This window comes from Coenobita brevimanus, chromosome 71 (genome assembly GCF_032717465.1).
Source record: "Coenobita brevimanus isolate Jiangsu-jjx chromosome 71, ASM3271746v2, whole genome shotgun sequence".
Taxonomy (NCBI): Eukaryota; Metazoa; Arthropoda; class Malacostraca; order Decapoda; family Coenobitidae; genus Coenobita; species Coenobita brevimanus.
This window is the reverse complement of record NC_137024.1, coordinates 3,182,698-3,206,970: the sequence shown is the minus strand read 5'-3', so window position 1 is coordinate 3,206,970 and position 24,273 is coordinate 3,182,698. Positions and strand designations below refer to the sequence as shown.

The following is a 24,273-nucleotide window of genomic DNA, read 5'->3' as shown; positions in this document are numbered from 1 at the left end:
AAGAAGAAAGTGGATGAAGAGTTTGGGAGGAATCTGAGTGTGAAATGGAGGGAGAGTAAGAAATTGTTTTGGAAGGAGGTAAAGAAAGTAAGGCAGTGTGAAAGGGGAAATAGTAGGGGAGTGAAAGATAGGAATAATAGATTGTTGGTGGAGAAGAGAGAGAAATTGAGGAGATGGAAGGAGCACTTTGAGGATTTGTTGAATGTAGAGAGTGAGAGCAGTGTGAGTATAAGTGGTTGGGGAATGGCTGGGAGAAGAAGAGATGAGAGGAGGGAGGAAGAGATCAGTAGGTCGGAAGTAGTGGAAGCGATGAAGAAGATTAAGCTGGGAAAGGCCCCAGGAATTGATGGAGTGTGTGGTGAAATGCTTAGGTATGGGGGTGAGATTGTTGTGGAGTGGATATGGAAGTTGTGTGTAGATTGGCTTGGGAAGAGGGAAGGGTTCCAGAGGACTGGAAATCAGGTATAATTGTTCCTCTGTACAAAGGAAAAGGGGAGAGAGAAGTATGTGGTAACCATAGGGGTATTTGCCTTCTTAGTGTGACTGGTAAAATATATGGTAGAATACTCATTGATAGGGTTAGGCATATGACAGAGGAGCTAGTTGGAGAAGAACAAGGGGGATTTAGGAAGGGAAAAGGGTGTGTAGATCAGATATTTGTTCTAAGATGTTTAGTGGAGAAGTATCTAGAGAAGGGAAGGAAAGTGTACGCTGCCTTCATGGACTTGGAGAAAGCTTATGACAGAATAGATAGGAAAGGTATGTGGAAGGTATTAAGAATATATGGAGTGGAGGGGAAATTGTTGAGTGCTGTGAAGAGTATGTACGAGGGAGCTAGGGCTACGGTGCGAGTGGATGGTGAGCTGAGTGAGTTCTTTGATCTCAATGTGGGACTGAAACAGGGGTGTGTAATGTCTCCTTGGCTGTTTAATATATATATGGATGGGGTCGTAAAGGAGGTACAAGGTAGGGCAGTGGATGTTGGGGTGGCCTTAATGAATGAGGGTGAGATTTGGAAGCTTCCGGTGTTGCTGTTTGCTGATGATACAGTATTGTTGAGTGAAGATGAATGGGAGTTGCAAGGTTTGGTGAATGAATTTGGGACAGTGTGTAGGAGGAGGAAGCTGAAAGTTAATGTAAACAAAAGTAAAGTTATGGTGTTTGAGAGGAATGAAGTCACAGAGTGTGCAGTGAGGTTGGATGGTGAGGATATGGAGAATGTGAGTGCATTCATGTACTTGGGTAGTGTGATGAGTAAGGATGGAACTTTGGGGGATGAAGTACGTGAAAGGGTACAGCAGGGAAGGAAGGTTGTTGGCACACTGAAAGCAGTGATGAGAAATAGGGAGGTGAGTATGGAAGTTAAGAAGTCACTGCATGATGGTATTGTGATCCCTACCCTGACGTATGGAAGCGAGGCGTGGACCTTGCAAGAGGGGAACAAGTCAAGAGTGAGAGCAGTGGAAATGAGTTACTTGAGAGGAGCATGTGGAGTGACATGGAGGGACAGGTTGACGAATGAAGAAGTGAAGGAACGTTGTGGGGTAGATGTGGATGTGGTTGAAAGATTAGGAGAAATACACTGAGGTGGTTTGGACATGTGGAGAGGATGGAGAATGAAAGACTGACTAAGAGGGTGTATGTAGGTGAGGTGGAGGGAGGGAGAGGGAGGGGTAGACCGAGGATGAGGTGGAGGGATGGAGTTGAGAGGTATATGAGGGAGGGGGGGGTGAGTTGGGGGGAGGGGAGTCAAATGGTGGGTGACAGAGTGACTTGGAGGCGTTTTGTCTGCGGCCACCCTTTGCGGGATTAGGGCGTCGGGCTATAGATAGATAGATAGATCAATAATATAATCCTTTCATTTACTCTCGCTACAATCATAACATATTTAGCCCGTTTCTCTTCAAAAGGCATGCCCAATACACCATGTCCATCCTTTCTTACCTATACCAGTGTACAGTCTTTCTCAACAATCATCCTTGCGACTCTCCTCTAAACCTTTTGTATGCAGCAGAAATCCAAAAACACCACCTACTCAAGGTCTCTTTCACTTCCCCCCCCCTCCCCCATACTCCTCAAGCTACCCACAGTCCAAGATGCCACTCTGAATCCCTTGGGTGATTTAGCTTCCTCAAGCTTGTTATGTATGGTTTTGGGTTTCTTTCTCATATTCGGTAAAGTAAAGAAGGTGACAGACTTCAGAACCCAGCCGCTCGCACAGCCCCAAGTCCAGGCAGGGGATCCAGGATCCATAGCCCACCAGCCACGGTCAATGGCCTTGGGCACTCTGCCAGGACAGCTACAGGAACACCCGCAAGTGCATCTTCGCACTGTAACTGCCTCATCATCATTCACTCATGACAGGTCAGTCTCTTGGGATGCTTCTCCCGGGTTCAGTCCCCTCTCTATTGAGTGGAAATGGCAGCCTGGGAAATGCAATGCCCTGTACTCTCTGGGACAGATGCAAGCCCCATCCCATCCCAGCCCCAAAACCACACTGGCGAAACCCACCCCACGCCTCCCCTTAGTCCATGACCTAGCAGCAAGGGCAAAGTTTTCTCACTGCATCCCCTTGCTGACACTAACTCTTGTGACATAGTAGAGTACTGTGTGTGGTATGTAAAGTGCATGTAGTGTGGTGCATACAACAGTTAGAGAAATGTGTTTGGGCGAGTATGCTAGCCTACTCTCTCTCAGTGATACAATGAAGTAGGTCAGCAAAGGAGGATGGAAAGAATAGACCTGAGGGCTAGGCAAACAGGAGTTCCAGCTCTCACCATCACCAGCTTTCCCGTCCTCCTCGGGTGTACCATCCTGATTGGCTAATGTTACAGCCTACTCCCCAAACTAGAAAATTACAGAGTTGGGTTAGGCAAGGTTATGTTTTGATCAGTTAGCCTGGTTAATTTTAGGAGTCATTGGGTTGGGCTATATTAGGTCAGGTAGGGCTAGGTAGGGTAAATTTTTTTTTTTTTTTTTAAGCGAGAAAGAAGGAACCAAAGGCCATGAGCCCGCAATAACTGTTCCTTCCAAGAGAAAAACAAAATACAAGAGAGAGCCAAATTCAAGATCCAATCATTTCGAGATGCCTAGACACACTGCGTTTGAAAGACTGGAGATCATAGAAAGCAGGAAATACAGACAGAGGGAGACAGTTCCAGAGTTGATCTGTTGCATAAATGAAGGACTGGGAGTAACGGTTAACTATTGCATTCGAGAGTTGGACAGAAAAGGGATGAGAGTTTGCTGCTAGACAGGTGCTACGCGCCCATCGTAGAGGTGGAGGGATGCATGCAGACAGTTCAGAGGAGCAGTGACCATTGAAGTAGTGATAGAAAAGAGATAAAGATGCAACAGTGTGGTTCAGAGGTTGAAGGGAGTCAGTAAAAGGAGAAGAGTTAATAAGATGAAAAACCTTTGACTCCACTCTATTGAGAAGAGCTGTATGTGGGGAACCTCCCCACACATGAGAGTTGTACTCCACACAGGGGTGGATAAAACCCATGTATAGAGTCAACAATTGTGCAGGGGTAAAGAAGGAATGGAGTCAGATTAGCACACCTAATCTCTTGGAAGCAGATTTTACAAGAGATGTAATACGATCTTTCCAAGACAAGTCCTGAGTAAATGAAACCCCAAGCATGTTCAAAGATAATGCAGGATTAAGCTGAATATTAACAAACATTAGTGGATATTCCTGTGGAAGATTTTGTTGGGTTGACAGGTGTAAAAACTGAGTCTTTGATGTATTAAAAATAACCAGATTATTTTAACCCCAGTCAGAGATACGAGCCAAGTCAGACATTAGGTGTGCCATAGCCTCATCCCTTGTTTGTTGAAGTAACTGCTGAGATGGGTGCTGCAAGAACCGAATGGAAAGGTGAAGGGTGGAATCAAATGCATATGAGTGGATAAGGTTAGATGTACAGCTTAGAAGGTTACTGAAGAAAAAAAGGAAGAGAGTTGGTGATAGGACAGAGCCCTGAGGAACACCACTGTCGATAGATCTAGGAGAAGAACAATGGCTATCTACAACAGCGGCTACAGAACGACCAGAAAGGAAGCTAGAGATGAAGGCACAGACAGAAGGATAGAAACCGTAAGAGGGCAGTTTGGAAATTAAAGATTTATGCCAGACTCGATCGAAAGCCTTTGAGATGCCAAGTGCAATGGCAAAGCTTTCACCAAAGTCCCGAAAGGAGGATGACCAGGAGTCTGAAAGGTAGGTGAGAAGATCGCCAGTGGAGCGTCCCTGACGGAACCCATACTGATGATCAGAAAGAAGGTTGTGACAGGAAAGATGCTTTAAAATTTTTCTATTAAGAATTGATTCAAAAACTTTTGAGATGGATGTTAAAGCAACTGGACGATAGTTAGAGGGTTGGGAATGGTCACCCTTCTTTGGGACTGGCTGAATGAGAGCAAACTTCCAGCAAGAAGGAAAGGTACAAGTTGATAGACAAAGGCAAAACAGTTTACCTAGGCAGGGTGTAGCCTAAGCATTGAAGCACAGTTCTCGAGAACAACAGGAGGGACTCCATCAGGCCCATATGCCTTGTTAGTATTGAGGCCTGTGATGGCAGAAAATACATCAGCTGAAGAAATTTTAATGTTTGCCATGAGGAAGTCAGGTTGGGCTGGGTTAGGCTAAATGATAATTTTCTCATTGCAGCCCATAGCCTACTCTTATTTGGCAACAAAGCTATGGTTATTCCCTTATGTGTGTGTGTGTGTGTGTGTGTGTGTTTCATGTGACTTTCACCCCTGTTTCTGCTGGAAACAACCATTCTCTTATATATGCCATCCTTTCCAATTCTTTGTGATAATGGGGTACTAAGGGGGGAATTGGGGTTTCTGGGTAGGAGAAACAGAGCAAAACTGGTAATTTCCAATGGCAGTGTAACTAGGAATTACACGACCCACATAAAAAACTAAGGGATGGCCATTATTTCCATGCTACTCTGAGTATTCAAGGTGGAAATACACAAAACTGAGTGCATAATGACTAAATGTTTCAAGCATTAAACAACACTGACCCCACTTTACCTAACCTTGAGTCAAGCAATTCAAGCCCAAGTGGGGTCTTAAAAAAAAAAAAAAAAAAAAAAAAAAAAAAAAAAAAAAAGTTACTAATGACCAGCCCTTTTAGGGATTAAAACCTACCAATACCCCACTTTACCTAACTTTAAAGCAAGTAATTCAAGTAAACCACTTCAGACTTATCTTAGTCTTTGGTCCCATGAGCTTGTTATATACTTTAAAAAAAAAAAAAAAAAAAAAAAAAAAAAAAAAAAAAAAATCCTGAAAAATTGTGGCAGGAATGGGAGACCTGTGGCAAACTAATTCTGAAAATCTGACCAAGACATGGACTTGAACAATTTGACTGATGAGTGGTTATAGTACAGTACATATGCCAAACCCCAGCCCACTGATTAGCTGCATCTCAAGATGCCACACAATGGTGTCAACAACAACGCAGGAAACACGAAGTCAACACATGCAAAGCAGGGAGGGTGATGGCGGCCCCTAACACTCTGTCCATGCGTTATTCAAAAGTGCTGTATCTCCATTATTACTGATTTTTGCAACAAAAGCATCAGGAGAAAATGTGTTTATCCAGGTGCGATCAAATGACAGAACACCCCCAAAATAACCTGATCAAGTATAGTATATGTATGGGCTGAAAGGAAAATATTGCCAGCTTTATGGCTTGGTTAGGCTAACTTTGGCCAGGTTAGGTTAATTTAGGCCAAGTTTACCATGAATTTTTTTTTTTTTTTTTTCCATGGATTTTTTTATACATATGATCCTTCCAATTTTTGCCTTTCTTTTCCATTTATCTATCTATCTATCTATCTATTGCCAGACGCCTCAATCTCGTTTGGGGTGGCCACAAACAAATCGGCTCCAAGTCGCCCTGTCCCCCGCCATTTCACTGCCCTGCTCCCAACTCACAACCCCCTCTCTCATATACCTCTCCACCCCGTCCCTCCATCTCATTCTCGGCCTCCCCCTCCCTCTTCCCCCCTCCACCTCACTCACATACACTCTCTTCGTCAGTTTTTCACCCTCCATTCTCTCCACATGGCCAAACCACCTCAGTGTGTTCCTCATAACGCTTCCTATCACATCCACATCCACACCACAACGCTCCTTTATATCCTCATTCGTCAGCCTGTCTCTCCATGTGACTCCACAGGCTCCTCTTAAATAACTCATTTCCACTGCTCTCACTCTTGACTTGTGTCCTTCCAACAACGTCCAAGTTTCACTTCCATACATTAGAGTTGGTATCACAATACTGTCATGTAGTAACTTTTTCACTTCCATGCTCACTTCCCTGTTTCTTATCACTGCTTTCAAAGAATCAGCAAACTTTCTTCCCTGCTGTACCCTTTCAAGCACTTCACCCTCCAAACCTCCATCCTTACTCATCACACTAGCCAAGTACTTAAACGTACTCACATTTTCCAATTCCTCACCATCCAACCTCGCTGTACATTCACTGACTTCACCCTTCTCAAAGACCATCACTTTACACTTCCCTACATTCACCTTTGGATTCCGTTTCTTACACACTCTCCCAAACTCATCCACCAAGCCTTGCAGCTCCCCTTCATCTTCACTCAACAACACAGTATCATCTGCAAACAACAGTACAGGGAGTTTCCAAACACTATCCTCTCTCACCAGGGCCACTCCAACATCCACTACCCTACCTTGTACCTCTTTTATTACCCCATCCATGTACAGATTGAACAACCATGGAGACAAGACACATCCCTGTTTCAAACCAACTTTCAAAGAGAAAAATTCACTTAGTTCACCATCCACACGCACTGCAGCCTTCGCACCATTGTACATACTCTTCACAGCATTCAACAACTTCCCATCTACTCCATATATTCTTAACACTTTCCACAATCCTTGTCTATCCACCCTGTCATATGCTTTCTCCAAATCCATGAAAGCCGCATACAACTTCTTTCCCTTCTCTAGAAACTCTTCCACTAAAGATCTAAGAATGAATATCTGATCTACACAACCTCTTCCCTTCCTAAAGCCTCCCTGTTCTTCTCCAACTAATTTCTCTGTTCTTTCTCTAACTCTGTTAATAAGTATCCTACCATACACTTTTCCTATTATACTAAGAAGACAAATGCCCCTATGATTACCACACACTTCTTTTTCCCCTTTTCCTTTGTACAAGGGAATAATTATACCTGACTTCCAATCCTCTGGGACTCTTCCTTCCTCCCAGGCCAATCTGCACATCTTCCACATCCATTCTACTACTATCTCTCCCCCATGCTTCAGCATTTCACCACACACTCCAACAATTCCTGGGGCTTTCCCCGATTTAACTTTCTTCATTGCTTCCACAACTTCTATCCTACTGATTTCTTCCTGTCTTCTCACCTCCCTCCTTCTCCCAGCCATTCCCCAGCCACTTATACTCGCATTACTTCCATCCTCTATGTTCAACAATTCCTTAAAGTGTTCTCTCCATCTGCTCACTTTTTCTCCCTTCTCCACTAGTAATCTACCATTTTTATCTTTCACTCCCCTGCTAACTTCACTTCCACCCTGTCTTACTCTTTTCACCTCTTTCCAGAACATTTTCTTACAGTCCCTCCACTTTACACTCAAATTCCTTCCAAATTCCTCATCCACTCTCTTCTTACTCTCTCTTACTAATCTTTTCACCTCTCTCTTTCTTTCTACATATAACTCTCTCTTCCGCCTCTCAACTTCTTCCACGCCCCTATTTCTCATCCATTCATTGTATGCTTTCTTCTTTTGTGCCACAGCCTGTCTCACCTCTTCAGTCCACCACGCTGTTCCTTGCACCCCCCTCCGTCTTCTCTTCCTTCCACACACCACATCACATGCTGCACATATTTCTTCTGTAAATATCCTACACACACCATCCACGTCTCCCATCTGCTCCAATTCATATTTGCCCAATCGTTCCTCCACTTTTCTCTTATACTCTGCCTTTTTCTCATCCTTTTGTAACCTTTCCACTCTCCTTGCAACTACTTCCTCTCGTCTTTCCCTTCTTCTATTCCTCCATCTTACTTGAATCCTAATTCTGGCCACCACCAAGTAGTGGTCAGAAAGTCCACTCCCCCAACCTCTATAAGCTATTGTATCCATTACACATTTTCGCATCCTTTCATCCACACACACATAATCAATCATTGCTTTCCTTTCATTCAGTTCACCACCCACCCTTCTCATCACTCGCCATGTATAACTGTGGATCATTTTATGCCTGAAGAGGGTATTGGCTATCACCAACCCCCTCCCAGCACAAATGTCCACTAACGCACTCCCATTCTCATCTATCTCAGCAGGCACACCCCACTCACCAACTATTCCATCCACCTTCACATTCCCAACTTTACCATTCATATCACTGATCAAAAACACTCTCATTCCTTCCAAACTTTTCCATGCACACTTCTACATTTGTCCAGAACTCTTCTCTCACTCTTCTAGCACGATCTTGCGTTGGCGCATACACACACACAATCGCCCACATTTGTATTCCAACTTTCAACTTTACCCACACAATCCTTGACCAAACTGATCCATACTGTCTTATGCTCTTCTTCCATCTTTTACTCACAACTATACATACTCCTTCCTATGCCCTCTCATTCTCACCTACTCCTGCACATATACCCCATCCATACTCCCATTCTCTCACACTTTCTCCTCTCCATTTTGTTTCAGTTATTCCACATACATCCACTTTCGCACCCTCAAGCACCTGGACAATCTCTCTCTCTTTCACCTCATCATTCGCTCCCCTTACATTCCACGTTCCGATAACCATGTCCTTTGTCCGGTCCATTTATACTGGCATTTTTCTTTCTGTTCTTCCCCCTCTTTAAATGACTGATTGGCCACAGGTCCCTTGCTATCACTGGAGATAGGTCACTTCTCTCCCATCTTAAGTGAACGTCTTACACTGCTACGATATGGTATCATCAGTAACCACGGACAACCAGCATAGGTTGAAACTAGAAAGTCATGTTATGGAATGAGACTAAAAGTAATATACTTGCCATTCTGAGCAATTTATCTCTTCTGAGCATGTTGCAAAGGGCAAATAATAGGCTCCTAATCCCATAGGCCTACTACCTCCATCAAACCAACAGGGCCTGAGGCTAAGGGGTATAATTGTCATTCAATACAGTCAAGCCCATCAGATATTCCAGCCTTTGACAACTTCTCAAATTAGAGGGAGTCTTCTCCACTCCATTTCCTTTGCAAATATGACTTAGGTTAGGGGTTAAGTATGAGTTTGTTAGGTCAGGTCTGGTCATGTTAGGTTACGGTAATTTAAAAAAAAAGGAAAAAAAAAGTTTTCTGGCAGAAATTAGTCTCAAAATCATTTGAAATATAGGTACATGTAAATCCTTCCCCTAGTGAAAAAATTAAAAAAGAAAAATATGTGTTTCAGTTGACTGCCAGGATTTTAATTTATATCTGACTTCAACTCTAAACAAGGGTTAGGGATCATCTGTGGTGGAAATTAATCTCTAAATCATTCGAAATAGGGGTAAATCCTACACCTAGTGAGAGAAAAAAAAAATTACAATAACCCAACTGTAATACCTAAACGACAAAAATTCCAGCAAAGTTACTGTAGTCCAGAAAAATTAAGGGTAAGAAACTGACTGACGGCCCTAGCAGCATTTAACATTCTATTGTCTGACAGACTTCCCATACTCCCACCTGCCAATACTTCTGACTGAAGGGATTCCCAAGAGCTGACAATATTCAAAGGACCTACTACATGCTCTTGCTTACTAAGATTGGGTTAGATCAGGATACATTCAATGAGATTAGGTTATATATGCTAACCCACTAATTATGTTCTGTTAGAGTTAGGAAGCTTCAGGATAGTCTTCTGTCACAGAAGATAGTGCCACACCATCAAAAGTATTATTCCCAATCAAAATCACTGTCAAAATTAAATGAATCACAAACTCTATTGTATACACACAAATTTCGAGTCAAAAACCATTATGAGGCAACTTGTACAAACATGGTATTGATAAAATGTTTAGAATGGCATAAACTATGTGAGGAGCTGTAAGATGTAATTCTGAAAATACAGTATGCCAAAAATTATCCAAACTCGAACAAGCCATAGACTATAAAAAACAAAATGAATTGTGGTTGAAACTCAAAGACTATAAAAAAACAAAATGAACTGTGGCTGAAACTGCAAATTCACCGACATGACACAAATTTCCAGGGAATGGGAACACGAATATTTTAGAGAATCGGACCCCTTACAACAATACAGGTTAATTGACTCATACAATAATTACTACATACGTGTCCTCTGCCATCCTGTCAGGTTGAGTCCTCCTGTATGGTAGTTCCAGTCAACTATTCTAGCATCCAGGGAGCCTTACTGCCAATCCTTTAATCTCCTTCACATGCCATAACTACTTCTTTCCGTCTATATACAATGCAGAAAGTAATAATAAGGCACGACAACAATGGTTCTTGTAAAAACAAATACACTGAAGATACTCTTTTCAAGTGATAAGTTTTCACAATATTTGCCTAGTACAGTTTCCCCGCTAAAACTTTCTTATTTCCATGTTACAAAAGGGTGCGACGGAATCAGCCTTCTTTTACCAAATAGGCTCAGAATCGGCAATTTTCATTTGAAAATAATATGAATGTTATCGCCATATAGGTTCAAATACACCTAATTATCTTAAATCCAGCAAAAATTTTGTTTTATTTAATTTAATCAAAATTTTAAAAAATCAGGATTCAGAACGAAAATATGCTAAAGTTAGCAGCGGTTTCGCCTTGATCGCCAACTCGCCTTGTCAGACTTCTGTCTTGCATATAATATTGACTTAAAACGGCGCCTCCTTTCCGTATTTTCTATTGAAATGAGTCTTTCACAGGGCAATTGGCACCTATCCTGGATTACCATACCTAATGGGGATTTTTTAATACTTACCCGAATGCATTTTGAATTCGTAAATATTCCGCCGACCCATCACTGGATGTCAAACGCTGCGAACGCACGTTTTACTTTTGGCGCGATCTCCAAATGGTGTGTCCAAGGATGTTCTATTACTTTGGTGGAATTATGTGTTATATGCAGTGGTTCACGTCAATTTCTTCCTTTAATACGCTTCCATTTGCTTATCATGGACACAACAAACTGCAAGAAGTGGCATTCCACGAGTTGACTCTAGCTGCAACTGCTCTATCCTCCTGCATATTTTCTTTCTGCTTTTTTTTTTTATTTCTGTTAGTTTAGCTTCTTACTGGGTTGCATTTTACCCTGATGGGTTTTGGATCTTCAATGTAATATTTCGTGGCAATCCCAATTTCGGGGGAGTTAGGTTTAGTTAGAATGGATTAAGTTTGGTTTGGTTAGGTTAAGTTAAAAGTATAGGGGGTCTGGGGGACGAAGCCCCCCCAGTTATCTTTGGCCAAATTAGATTAGGTCACTTTAGGCTTGGTTAAATCGTCAAGTTTTCTGTAGCCGTGACATGTGATATCTTTTGCGCATATTTGAGTATGTTTGATACACTGACGTGTTCAGTCGGAACGTTGGTTGGTAAACAGTGCGTGCAAGATTGTTGATAAACACATGACTTGGGGCGATCTGCCTGCTTTCTTAAATACCAGCAAATAGGTAAATTTTGTCTTTTCCCAGTCACTTCCTGTAGTCTCAACTCTGCAGTTAACTATCTGTGTTGCATATGTGCCAAAATTAGTTCCCGTGAGATAATGAGTTTGTTATAATGTAGGTGGAATCGGCTCACCCATTTGACGGTGTATGTTCACCACAATCATTGCTAGTTTTTTTATGTGTAGTATTAAGAAGTTCTGCTTCACCATTTGAGTAAGATAGTTAGGTCTGAGTGTTTGCTGCCAGATCGTTTCTAACGTATATTGTGACGTGCTTGGCGCTGCTCCTGCATATCGAGAAATTCTCCACTTCGCCGGCCCCCAGAACACGCTAGCTCTTCTTTAACCTGGTTTGGTGTTTCCCTTATTATAATTTTGCAGTTATGACTCGGGGAAGAACTACTAGACGTGGACAGGGTAGGGGAAACTCTAACTCTGAATTGTTGCCACCTTGGTCCGAAACAAACATGGCTGCGGCTCCCCTAGCACAGGTACGTTAGTAGTACACAATGATCTCGTCCCTTCATTAGACACCTTTCCTCCTCTGCCTGGAACTACAGTTAACCATCACTCTGATCAGTGTGGAACGTGCAATATTGTAACTAGATTAGATGCTATAGGCTGTGATCGTTGTGAAACCTGGTTTCACCTCACATCTATGTGTCTGGGCCTCCCAGACCAGCTAGTGGAACGTATTAGAGAGTATGATGGTCAGGGCATTGCCTTTATTTGCACAGAGTGCCGTTCTGCTACTGGTAAGAGCGGCACCGTGTCTGACTCTGCATTTAGCTATTGTTTCAGATGGTCAAAAAATTATGTGAGGCTGTCCAAACTCTCTCTGCTAGGCCCAACCTGAGCAGCATTGGCCAGGCAGGTCGGGCCGACCAACAGCCTGAGCCTGGGCCCGGCCCATCCATGACAGACAGGGATAGCCTGAGAACTCATATGAGAGAGGAAGCTAAAGAAATGGAGGAGAGGAATAAAAGGAAGACATCAATAATAATTAGAGGCCTCGAGGTACAATCCACTGACGCTGTAAATACTGCTTTTGATCCCATAACCAGTCTCATTCTGGGATCCCAGGTGACTCTGTCAGACGTAACATGCATTAACAGGGACAAAAAGTTGTACCGTGCTAAGATACTGGATGACAACGTGAAGAAAGACCTGCTAGATAATGCGAGGAAGCTACATAACACCCAGTTTAGCCACATCTATATCAATAGAGACCTGACATACAACCAAAGAATGGAACTGCGTGCCAGGCGTGCACAGCATAGCACTGCCAGTGGAGGAGCGGCCAGGGGACCCACTGATACCGGCCCAGCTAGCCCCCATGCTGCTGGAGATGCCACGGTTATACCCAAGACTTCCCTAACCCAGGTCACCCTTTTGGACACTCAGGTTTCTGCAACCCACTCACAAGATAATACACCCACAAGAAATTTAAACCATTAACCTCGCAGTCCTCCCAGGCAACAGTGAGTTTTCACAATTTGAAATTCGGGTTCTGCAATGTAAATAGTATAATTAATAAATTACATATCATCACTGATTTTCTGTCAGACAATGGTATAGATATTCTTGGAGTCACTGAAACCTGGCTGCTGCCTGAAATCCCCGATTCATTTGTTCAGATTAATAACTTTGACCTCTCACGTACCAACACCAAAGGCAATACCCGTAAGCATGGAGTACTGGTATGTATATATATAAGGAGTAGAATAAGTTATGTAGGTATCAACACCAACTGTGATAATGTCTGTGCCATCCATTTAATTACATTAAACCTGTACGTAATAGTAATATATCGCCCTCCTTCTAACAGTGATGCTGATAACCAAGCATTACTAAATTTCTTACTAGACTTCTGTCCATCCAAAGAGGTACTAATTGTTGGGGACTTTAACTTACCCCTTATCAACTGGAAATCAAGCACAGCACTGGCTATGAAATATCCTCCCCTCCATCAGTCATTCCTGGACTGTTTTGCATGTCTGGGTCTGCACCAGTGGGTAACTATGCCCACATATTTAAGCTCAGGCACCACTCTAGATCTTGTCTTCACATCTGAGAATGATAGAGTAGGAGAAATTGAGGTGGCGAGTCCCCTGCCCAGCTGTGGACACTGTCCGATGCTAATACAATATTATTTTCAGGCTGCTGTTGTGACAGACAGCTATTTGCACACCAAGCGCTCCTGGCATAAAGCCAAATACAACAAAATAAATAATCATCTGCGTGAAATAGACTGGCATTTTGAATTCCAAAGCCTGTCAATTGAAGCCATGTATGACAGATTACAGTCCATCCTTAGCCCACTAATTGACCAGCATGTGCCGAATATGCCTAGCACACCTTCCCCACCTCCCAGATCACCTCCCAAGACCTTAAAAATCCATCGCAGGAAAGCCTGGGAAACATACAAACACTCCAGGAGTGTTTATGGAAGACTATCTCTTGAGGCTTCCCGAGCTCTATCACACTACGACTCTCTCAACGACAGCTTTCTTAACTACTTTACACACATGCAAATCACACGAAATGTCACTGATTAGAAAACTACAGGTCTCCTCAAAACCATTTCACCAGTACATCAGAAATAAGAAAGTAGGTGTACCCTCAGTAGGCCCCATAAGATTGGACAATGGAGTGTTAACATCAGACTGTACTCAGATGGCAGAAACTTTTGCTACACATTTTTGTACAGTTTACTCAGCTCATGCTCCTTGAGGGTATCCTCGACACAATGACCCTATCCTTGCAAGAAGTGAGAAATAGGCTCGCAGCACTGGACCCGAACACCAGTATGGGACCTGATGGCCTCCACCCCAGTCTTCTGAAATATTGCCCAGCCTTAGCCTTACCCTTGTTTTTGATATTTCAAAAGTCTGTCACCATTGGTAAATTGCCACATGATTGGAAAAAATCCATTATCATTCCTATATTCATGAAAGGCTCTCGACACAAACCTCACCTCTTAACTATAGGCCTATTAGCCTAACCTCTGTCTGCTGCAAAACCCTGGAAAGATTTATTACAGAGGCATTATACAACTACCTTGACACTAATGGAGTGCTGTCAAATGAGCAGTATGGATTCAGACAGGGTAGAACTGTAGATGACCAACTGTTACTCGTGTATAATGATGTTATGGCGTGGGTGGATGCTGGGTATGTTGTGAATGTTGTCTTGTTTGACTTTAGCAAAGCCTTTGACATCATCAACGATTCGATACTCACTGACAAGCTGAGGCTACTTTGGGTCAGTGGTTCCTTGCTAACTTGGATCTCTGACTTCCTGTCCGGCCGCACCATGCAAGTGTCTGTGTCCAGCTGTGCCAGTTCCTCAAGGAATGTTCTCAGTGGTGTTCCCCAGGGATCCGTTCTAGGCCCCTTGCTCTTTCTGGTATATATAAACTTTCTACCCTCATACATACGCTCCAAATGTAAATTCTTTGCTGACAACATGAAGATTTACCTCAAGTTGCACCAAAACACTTGTTCCACATTAGCTGCAGATATAAGTACATGCCAGAAGGACATTGATATGGTCTACAATGTCGCTGAGTCCTGGGGTTTACGTTTCAGTCTTGACAAGTGTACTGTTCTGCGATGTCAGAGAGGCCCAGTAGACTGGAATTCTATTGGCGCACTTCAGTACTATCACATGAACAACACCAGCCTCTCTGTAGAAACTACACACAAAGACTTAGGTATCTTGGTTGACAGTTCACTGAAATTTCATTCGCACATTAGAAATACTGTAAAAAAGGCAGCAGGCCTGTCAAATAATTTATTAAAGTCCACCCTCTGTCGAGACCGAGATTTTATGTTGACTCTATTCAAATCCCACATCAGACCCACCATGGAGTTTGGCTCCACTGTATGGAACACAGGCTACCACGGAGATCAGAGGCTCCTGGAGTCTGTACAGCGCAGATGGACTAAGCAAATCAATGGCCTGTCCGAACTCAGTTATGCTGACAGTCTGAAAAACCTGGGCCTGTATTCTGTAAAAGGGAGACTGATCAGAGCTGACCTCATTAAATGCTGGAAAATCTTCCATCGCCAGTCCCCAATTGTACTGCCTGAGCTTTTTTCTCTTCCTTCATTAACTCACACCAGGGGCCATAGATTCAAGGTGGCCAAGCCCCGCACATCAGCCGAGTGTAGACGCAGGTTTTTCAGCATCAGATGTATAGACCTCTGGAACTCTCTCTCAGATGATGCTGTTAGCGCTGACTCAGTTGCATCATTTAAAAAGTCCCTCCACTCACAACTAGGTCACATCCTGTTCGACTATATTGAATAACTACGATTCATAATTCGAAGTCCTTCAAGTAGTGCAACTACCGTGCATATGGCACAAAACTCAGCCTCTAATCAATAGTCTATTCTGAGGCTGGCGTGCCAGCAGGTATTGGCTGCCCTACTTCTTGAAAAGCAGATTCCCACCGAGCCATACTGTTAATTGTAGTAGGGTAGCCAACCAGGTGAGTAAACCATGCGACCTATTTTTCTGTCTGCTCTAAACACTGTAATTTTGTGCCTGTATTTCAGCGTTATTGACGTCCGAAGTGAGATTCTCTGAGAGCGAGGGAGGCAATATCTTCCAGGTTTGATAGGTCAGCTAGGAAAGGAGCTTTGTTTCTGTTTTGATGCAGGCCTCAGATGTTCCCCATAAGCAAACATTCTAGTGGCCCTTTACTGCACTGAGCCAGGGGAACGTTTGAAGTGACATTGAGGTTTGCAGTTGTGGCAGATGTACTTGTTTCCCCATTTGACTTTGAATCAGGTGCCCCTGAGCATCTACAACTTTGCTTAAGTTGGCTATTGTGTTTGATTTCCATTATCATTTCTAAAAAATTGCTGTGGCCCATCTCTGTGGTAGTTTGCTCCGGGCACTGCTGAGGTCTGGGTGCAAGGTGTTGTGGTCTTTGGGGGACCTGCTGGGGCAGCGAGTTGTCTGGGGGCTCCTTTTGTTCCAGTTCCCACTGTTCCTGTCTAGTTCCATGAATATGTAAGTGCAGTCTTTACTAAGACATATCTGTTTCTGCACTGAGTTTCGGCAGACGACTGGGTGATAATTAGGGCATTTGCTTTCAAGTTTGTAGCCTTGTTTTCCTCTTGGGTCATGGTTTATCAGTCTTTGGCAGGGTTTGGGAAAACAAAACTTACAACCTTTGCCACTGATCCCATGTTTGCAAATTCCCCTTCTGTAGTGCCGACAAAGATGTGAGTTCCCTTCTCACATTGGTGGAGAGCTGACTGCTTCTCTTGCCTGGTCGTCTGTCTGGGTTTCGGCCACTGGTGAGGTATTACTGCTTATATTTATTACTGTAGGTTATTTTGTGTAGCTACTAGAAGGCTGAGGTAAGCGTCTTCTGGTGTACCGTTAGGGCCATCACTCTTTGTTGTTACCCCAAGCTCTTGGCTTTCAGTAGTCCAAGGTCTTGTTTCTTCTGAGCCCTCTACTTGCTTTTTTTTGTTCTTCTCAGCTACCTTACATTCTACAAGCTCTTCGAGCAAATCATTGTAGTTTGCACGGGTTTGCTTAGTGCAAGACAAGTATGTGAACTTCCTGTTTGTTGGTATTAGGACTATAATGAAATAATCAGGCAATAGTGTGCATGTGTAATGGCTCCACATTTGGCAGTTACTACATTTGATACCGGATTTGCAGTGATTCTGGCGCAGGGATATAATGTCACTAACCTTTGTCTAATTACCATGCCTGTCTTTGTTTACATTGCTAGTGGGGACAGCCATCTTGGTTCCTTGCACTGTCTTGGTTAATTTAAATACTGTTTCTGCTTTAGTCCCCTACAGTCCTAATGTACTTAACTATTTTCCCACTGTACAGTATTCCCCTACATTGCCACTGTATTTCCCTGCACCCCATCTGTACTCTCCTACTTCACCAGTGTACTTGCCCACACCACCATATTATCCCCAACACCACCAACGTATACCTGTACACTGTAGCTACTCATCTACATCACATTCATCACCACTGTACTCTCCTGTACTGCAAACTCTAACAGTACTCTTCTACATCACCACTGTATTCCCTTCTACCATTATGGTACTCTCCTGCCACACCTAACACCAGTGTACTCATTATCGAGACCACAAAGATCCCACGACATAGAGCATGCAAAACTTGTTTTTCGAATTAAAATCAACAAAAAGGAAAGCCAAGTTTGAGTCATTCACTTTGAGTTGTTAAGAGATATGGTATACTCTAGACAGTAGGAAAGACAAGAATGAGGAAAACATTTCCAGAATTCATCGGAAGAATGCATAAGCTACTGTACAGTATGATACTGGACTGGACAGACTAGGGCTGAGTGTGTACAGTAAGATGGTTGCTGCATGTCTGCCATAATGGATCAGTAATGCAAAGAAAGTGCTCAGAACACCATTAGTATACTCCCCTACACCATCATTGTACTCTACAGTACACTATCATCATACTTCTCTACACCATCATTGTACTGTACTCTGCAATACATCATCTTATACCACCACTTTACTACCTCTACTACAATACTGCTGGACCACACCATCATTATACAAGACCATTTAACATCATCCTACACTACCACTATACTACCCCACACCATCATCACCAGTTTAATCCCTTAGCGTACACCATCACTTTATTCCCCTACATTATTTACACCACCATTTTATTCCCCTACGTTATTTGCACCACCACTGTATTCCCCTGCACCCCATGCTGGAAAGGGATGCTTTCATCAGTGCACTGTTGTAACTGGGCAGTTACACTACTGAGTCGATGTAAACATCCTCACCTCCCTCTCTGTCCCCCCACAAGAATGGCTGCATCAGCCAGTAGTTCACTGGATTTACACTCAAATGAGCTTGGGGCCACAACAGCACCAGCAGCAGGAACAACTCCCTCACACAAGTGCCACCACTGTTATCTTCCCTTGGACCACTACTTTCCTCCTTTATACCACACTGCTTTAAACCTCTATACTACGTTATACTTCCCTACACTACCACTGTGTTCCCCTGCACCTGCATCACTTTTTCCTTAAGTTTCAGCATCAAAGCTCTTAAAAATCTTGAAGCAACTCTGTCAGTTCTGTCATCAAAATCTTCATTTGCTCTGCCATCTTTCCCTGCAGGTCCAGAAATCAGCCCAAGTTAATGAAAGTTGAGTGTAGCAAGGCAGGACCTTGCCCAGGTTAGTGAAAGTTGAGTGTAGCATGACAGGATCTTGGAATAAATGTTTAATTTTAAGCATTAATTAAGGTGTTGTAGATGTTCTTGTAGCTCCAAAATATCATTAAAGATCTGGGATGGTTACGTGGCTTAAGTCTGCCATTGTTGTCAACTATAGTATTAATTTCTTCAAATGAATGTTTTGTTGGATCACCATCTGGGACAGCTTCAGACTTCACCAACATGGTGGCAGCATAAAGTGTCTGGCAAAATGCTCTCTCACTTACACCTTAGGCATTGCCCACTGTACCTGGGTCACTTAACTAGTCATGGCTCACCATCCACTCACTCGATGTAGTGCTGCTGTCGGGTGTCTGCCCTTTCCTCTCCTCCATTCTTCTTTCCTTCCATCCTTTTCTGTCTTCCTTTACTTCATTCTTTCCTTGTCCTTCTGCCTATGGGTAACTTTATCCTCTTCTGTCTTTCTTTCCTTCATTCTTTCCTCTTCCTTCTGCTTGTGGGTGACTCTGCACTGAGTTACAAGCCAAATGGTTTCCTGTACACCAGGAAACCATTTACTATGCTGGGTGGTAACCATATAACCAAATTATGGCTCCTGCTGGTTTAGTGAGTAATTATTGCGCTCCAATCGGATTGAGCCAGTGAAGGTTTATATCCAAGGGGTTATTGGGGTTGATTGCTTATGTAATGCCACTCAGGGATGAGTGAGGCTGGTCACTCTCATCTTAAATGTCGGGACCAACTGCTTAGCCCTGGACTCCTACGCTCCTGATGGGGCAATGTAGGATTGGATGATGGATGGATGGAAAATTTTGATTAATTCATTGACACAGACTGGGCACTCACAGAGTGCCTAAAGAAAAGAAACTGAGATGTACATGACAGGTAAATCAAATAAAACACCTTATCCTAGATCAATTTTATATTAGCAACATTACATCTTGAAACATATAAATCCATTTCGACATACACTCATTCTTCACTCATTATAATTTGATTTGAAAATATTTATAAAATTATTTACAAATTCATAACTATGAACAAGGCAACAAAGAAAATAAATCATTTGAAATATATGACAGGAAAGACTGAGAAGTTGTTTGAAGAAATATATCTGAACAGATATATTCTTATTAAACCTACAATGAGAATGAATACCGTATTTGCAGAAAAATGCTAGAGGTAAAAGCTCACAAAGATAATGCTTGTGAAAATATGAAAGCAACTTAATTCGAATACAATATTCATGATGACAAAACTTTTAAATGAAATGTACCCCTGGAGAATTGCCAGTATACATCGGCAATGATCTTCAATTCGGTATGCCCTAAATCCAGTTGTGGATAGCATAAGAAAAGATAAGAGTAATTATAATACAGTAATAAGAAAGGTTAAGCCATTCAGGTACAGCTTTAGATGTTACATTTTTACAGTTTTGGGCTGCTATAATAACAATTTCACAAAGCCAAAATTACAGCCTACTATTCAAGTAAATATATATATTACTACGTGGCACAATTGTATTTATTAACATCTATTGTAAAATTTCTTAGAATAAATAAAAATATTTGGTTGAAAACTATACCTGGGCACCCTTTCTTCGACCAAAGAACTTAAAGACTGAGCCTTTCTTTTCTTTCTCTTTCTTACTGGTGGACACAGGTACATCCCCTTCTGAGGAGCTTTCACTGAGCCCTTGGCGATCCATGGTTGCAGACTGGCGTTGGGAGAGGTTAGGTCCACCTACTGTAACAGAGGTACCAGGAGGGGGAAGGTTGCTACCTTGGGGCAGTGATGCGGCACGTTGAGAATACTCTGAGTATGGCTGTGGAAAAAAAAAAATACAGTTGGGGGGGGAAGCTGCCATTTTAAATGACTTACCTACTGTATTTCTTAATATTACACTGCACAAGCTTTTTACCCTCCCTCCCCCTCCCTCCACTTCACCTACGTACACCCTCTCAGTCAGTCTTTCATTCTCCATTCTCTCCAGAGGTCCAAACCACCTCAGTGTATTTCTCCTAATTTTCTCGATCACATCCGCATCCACCCCACAGCATTCTTTCACTTCTTCATTCGTTAACCTATCCCTCCATGTCACTCCACGTTCTCCTCTCAGGTAACTCATATCCACTGCTCTCATTCTTGACTTGTTCCCCTCTAGCAAGGTCCACGCCTCGCTTCCATACATCAGGCTAGAGATCACAATACTATCATGCAGTGACTTCTTAACTTCCAAAATGACCTCCCTATTTCTCATCACTGCTTTCAGTGAACCAAAAACCTTCCTTCCCTGTTGTACCCTTTCAAGCACTTAATCCCCCAAACTTCCATCCTTACTCATCACACTACCAAAGTCTTGAATGCACTCACATTCTCCTCACCATCCAACCTCACTGTGAATTTTTTTACTTCATTCCTCTCAAACACCATAACTTTACTCATGTTTACATTAACTTTCAGATTCCTCTTCTTACACACTGTCCCAAATTCATTCACCAAATCTTGCAACTCCAATTCATCTTCACTCAAAAATACTGTATCATCAGCAAACAGCAACAATGGTAGTCCTTACCATTATATTGGGGGGAGATAATCTGGAAATCTTTTACACTTAGCTGTGTTATCATGATGATGATAGGTTGAAGTACTTCCATTACTGTTATAAATTTCTTGTAGGCTCTTTATAGTGTAATGCTCTGCTACTAAGATATATGCAGTAAACTGGGAAAAGTTCTGATGTGATAAGCAGAATATATTGCCTGAATACAGGTAGGCTACACCACCAAATTTCTAGCATGAGATGGTCCAGCACCTCTTTTACTCTAGACTAAATTATTTGAATTTACTTGAAATTTTCATGCCCACCAGACTAGTTTCCTGGGCAGTCACAGATAACGTTGAATGTAGCACGTGCTCGCTTGGATTGCTTACAGTGCATGTTTTGTTTGTGATCCCTGTGTTTTGTCTGCTTCTTGGCTTATTTACTTACATTCAACCTTAGCCATGGTTTTGAAGAAAGATGCAAGTGTCAGTGGTGGTGTCACGCACAAACACCAGTCTTATGCAATACGGTCAAATCTCAGATGACTGTGGTTAACCGATCTGCTAAGCTACTGCAATGACAAAACCCCTCAATAACCAAATAAAGCAATAAATGGAAATAAGTGTTCAGGACCCACAAGTTTACAAACTTTTTTTCCTAATATCCACAATAATAACCCCTAAAAAAAGACTAGAGGGACTGGATCAGCTATGTTTACATAGATTCTGCTACTCTCAATAGTGAACCAGATGATCTTTTTCTCTCATATTTCTTTTAACTAACTTGGTGAGCGAGCATTGTTATCAACGTATTTTGTATGTGAATATGAAATTCTCACAATTAACCATTCCTGACCATCAATTTCTGCTCTTGTGAACAGGACACTTCTTATAATACTTCTCATACTTCTAGTTAAATTTACCCTTATATGGTATACAGTATCACCACTTCAGTTTACTCTTAATTACCACCACAGTCAAATCAAAAGCTTATTTCCATCACCAGTATCTAGGGAGGAGTTAGAATCAGTGAATTGGAATGAAATGGATCTGGGCAGCTTGTGGAATGCATATAGGTATCGCTTAGTTAGGAATGCTAAAGCGGTGTATGGTGTGGCAAGAGTAACAACAAAGAAGAAAGGTACGGCATGGTGGGATGAAGAGGTTAAGAAAGCAGTGGAAGAAAAGAGGAAGAAGTAGCTAGAGTGGATACAGGACAGAGGTTCAGGCAAAATAAGAACTGAATATATTGAGAGCAAGAAGCATGTAAAGAGACTGGTGAAGAGGAAAAAGGAGGTAATGATGATCTAGGAAAAATGAATGCAAATTACTCTGAAAATAGGAAGTTATTCTGTAAAGAGGTGCAGAAATGTGGAAGTGACAGTGGAAGAAAATGTGAAAAATGTAACTAGTAGATTATTAACCAATGGCGATGAAGTAAGGACCAGATGGAAAGAATATTTTGAAAGTCTGAAGAATGGGAATGAAGAGAGCAGCGTGACAACAAACATGGTTGGTTTTGGGGGTGTACAGAAAAGGAATGCATTGCCAGGAAACGTGACACTCGCAGAGGTGAAGAATGCTGTGAAGCAGCTGAAAAATAGGAAAACAGCTGGGGTTGATGAGGTGTATGCAGAGATGATTAAGTGTAGTGGAAGAGCAGAATTAAGTGCTTGCTGGAGATATGTAAGAGGGCAGGGATAAGTGAAACTATGCCAGTAGAGAGGAAAAAGGTAGTGACTGTACCCCTGTACAAAAATAAAGGTGTGCGAAGTGAGTGCAAGAGTTATCATGGCATAAGTCTACTGAGTGTTGTAGGGAAGCTATGTGGAAGAAAATGAAAGTAAGAAAAATATCAGAAGTCCTGTTGAGTGATGAACAGGGTGGCTTTAGGAGTGGCAGAGGATGTGTGGATCAAATATCTGCAATGAGACTGGTAGTGGAGAAGGCTTGTGAGAAGACTATAAGGTGTTTATGGCATTCAGGGATCTGGAAAAAGCATATGACAAAGTAGACAGAGAAGATTGTGGAAAGTTTTGCACATGTACAGAGTAGGTGGTAAGCAGGTAGGTGCCATCAAGAGTTTTTATGATGGCAGCGAGGCATATGTAAGGGTAAATGGGCATCTATGTGAATGGTTCACGATCAATGTGGGCGTGCGACAAGCTTGTGTGGTCCCTATAGTTGTTCAGTGTATATATATATGGATGGAGTGATGAGAGAAGTAAAAGTATGATGTAATGGAGAGAGGGATGGCATTGGAATTCAATGGTGAAGGATGGAATATCTCAAATCTGTTGTATGCTGATGATGCAGTGCCACTTGCAAATACTGCACAAGAGCTTGGTAGACTAATGCAAAGTTTTGTAGATGTCTGTGAGTGTCGTGCCTTGAGAGTCAATGCAGAAAAGAGTGAGGTGATGGTTACTGAGAGAGAAGGTGACTCCCAGTGTGATGTTACAGTGAATGGAGAGAGACTGGAATTGGTGAGAGGGTAGTAGTAGTAGTTGTTCCCTAGGCAGTCTGGCCGAACAGCCCCGAGTCCCTTAGGAAGGCCATGGCCGAGACCGGGCTTTCCCACAGAGCTCTCAAAGAGTGTATGTTGTGTTGTTGGCATAGGTGATTGTGTGCAATGCAGTCTTCCATAATGTGCTTAATAGTATGGGGTGCTGTGTTGCATCCTGGACAGGCATCAGCGACGGAGTCATTCAGCCTCTTCTGGTAGCTTAAGAGGGCTGGATGGTGCCCACATCTCAGCCTGGCCAAGTGGACCCCGTCCTCACGAGGAAGATAGGATTCAGAAGGGTGGATGTCAGGAGGCCGT

At 42.6% G+C, this 24,273-nt stretch overlaps 1 protein-coding gene across 1 annotated transcript in view; it reads right to left on the bottom strand.

Annotated features, from left to right (window-relative positions):
- Positions 1-19,835: 19,835 nt before the first annotated feature.
- kst (spectrin beta chain, non-erythrocytic 5 kst) overlaps positions 19,836-24,273 on the bottom strand; it is a 211,455-nt gene continuing 207,017 nt past the window's right edge. Inside the window, exon 64 of the mRNA XM_080277991.1 lies at positions 19,836-20,730. Within this exon, the coding sequence (XP_080134117.1) occupies positions 20,485-20,730 (246 nt within the window). The 3' untranslated portion in view covers positions 19,836-20,484. The remainder of the gene's footprint in view (positions 20,731-24,273) is intronic.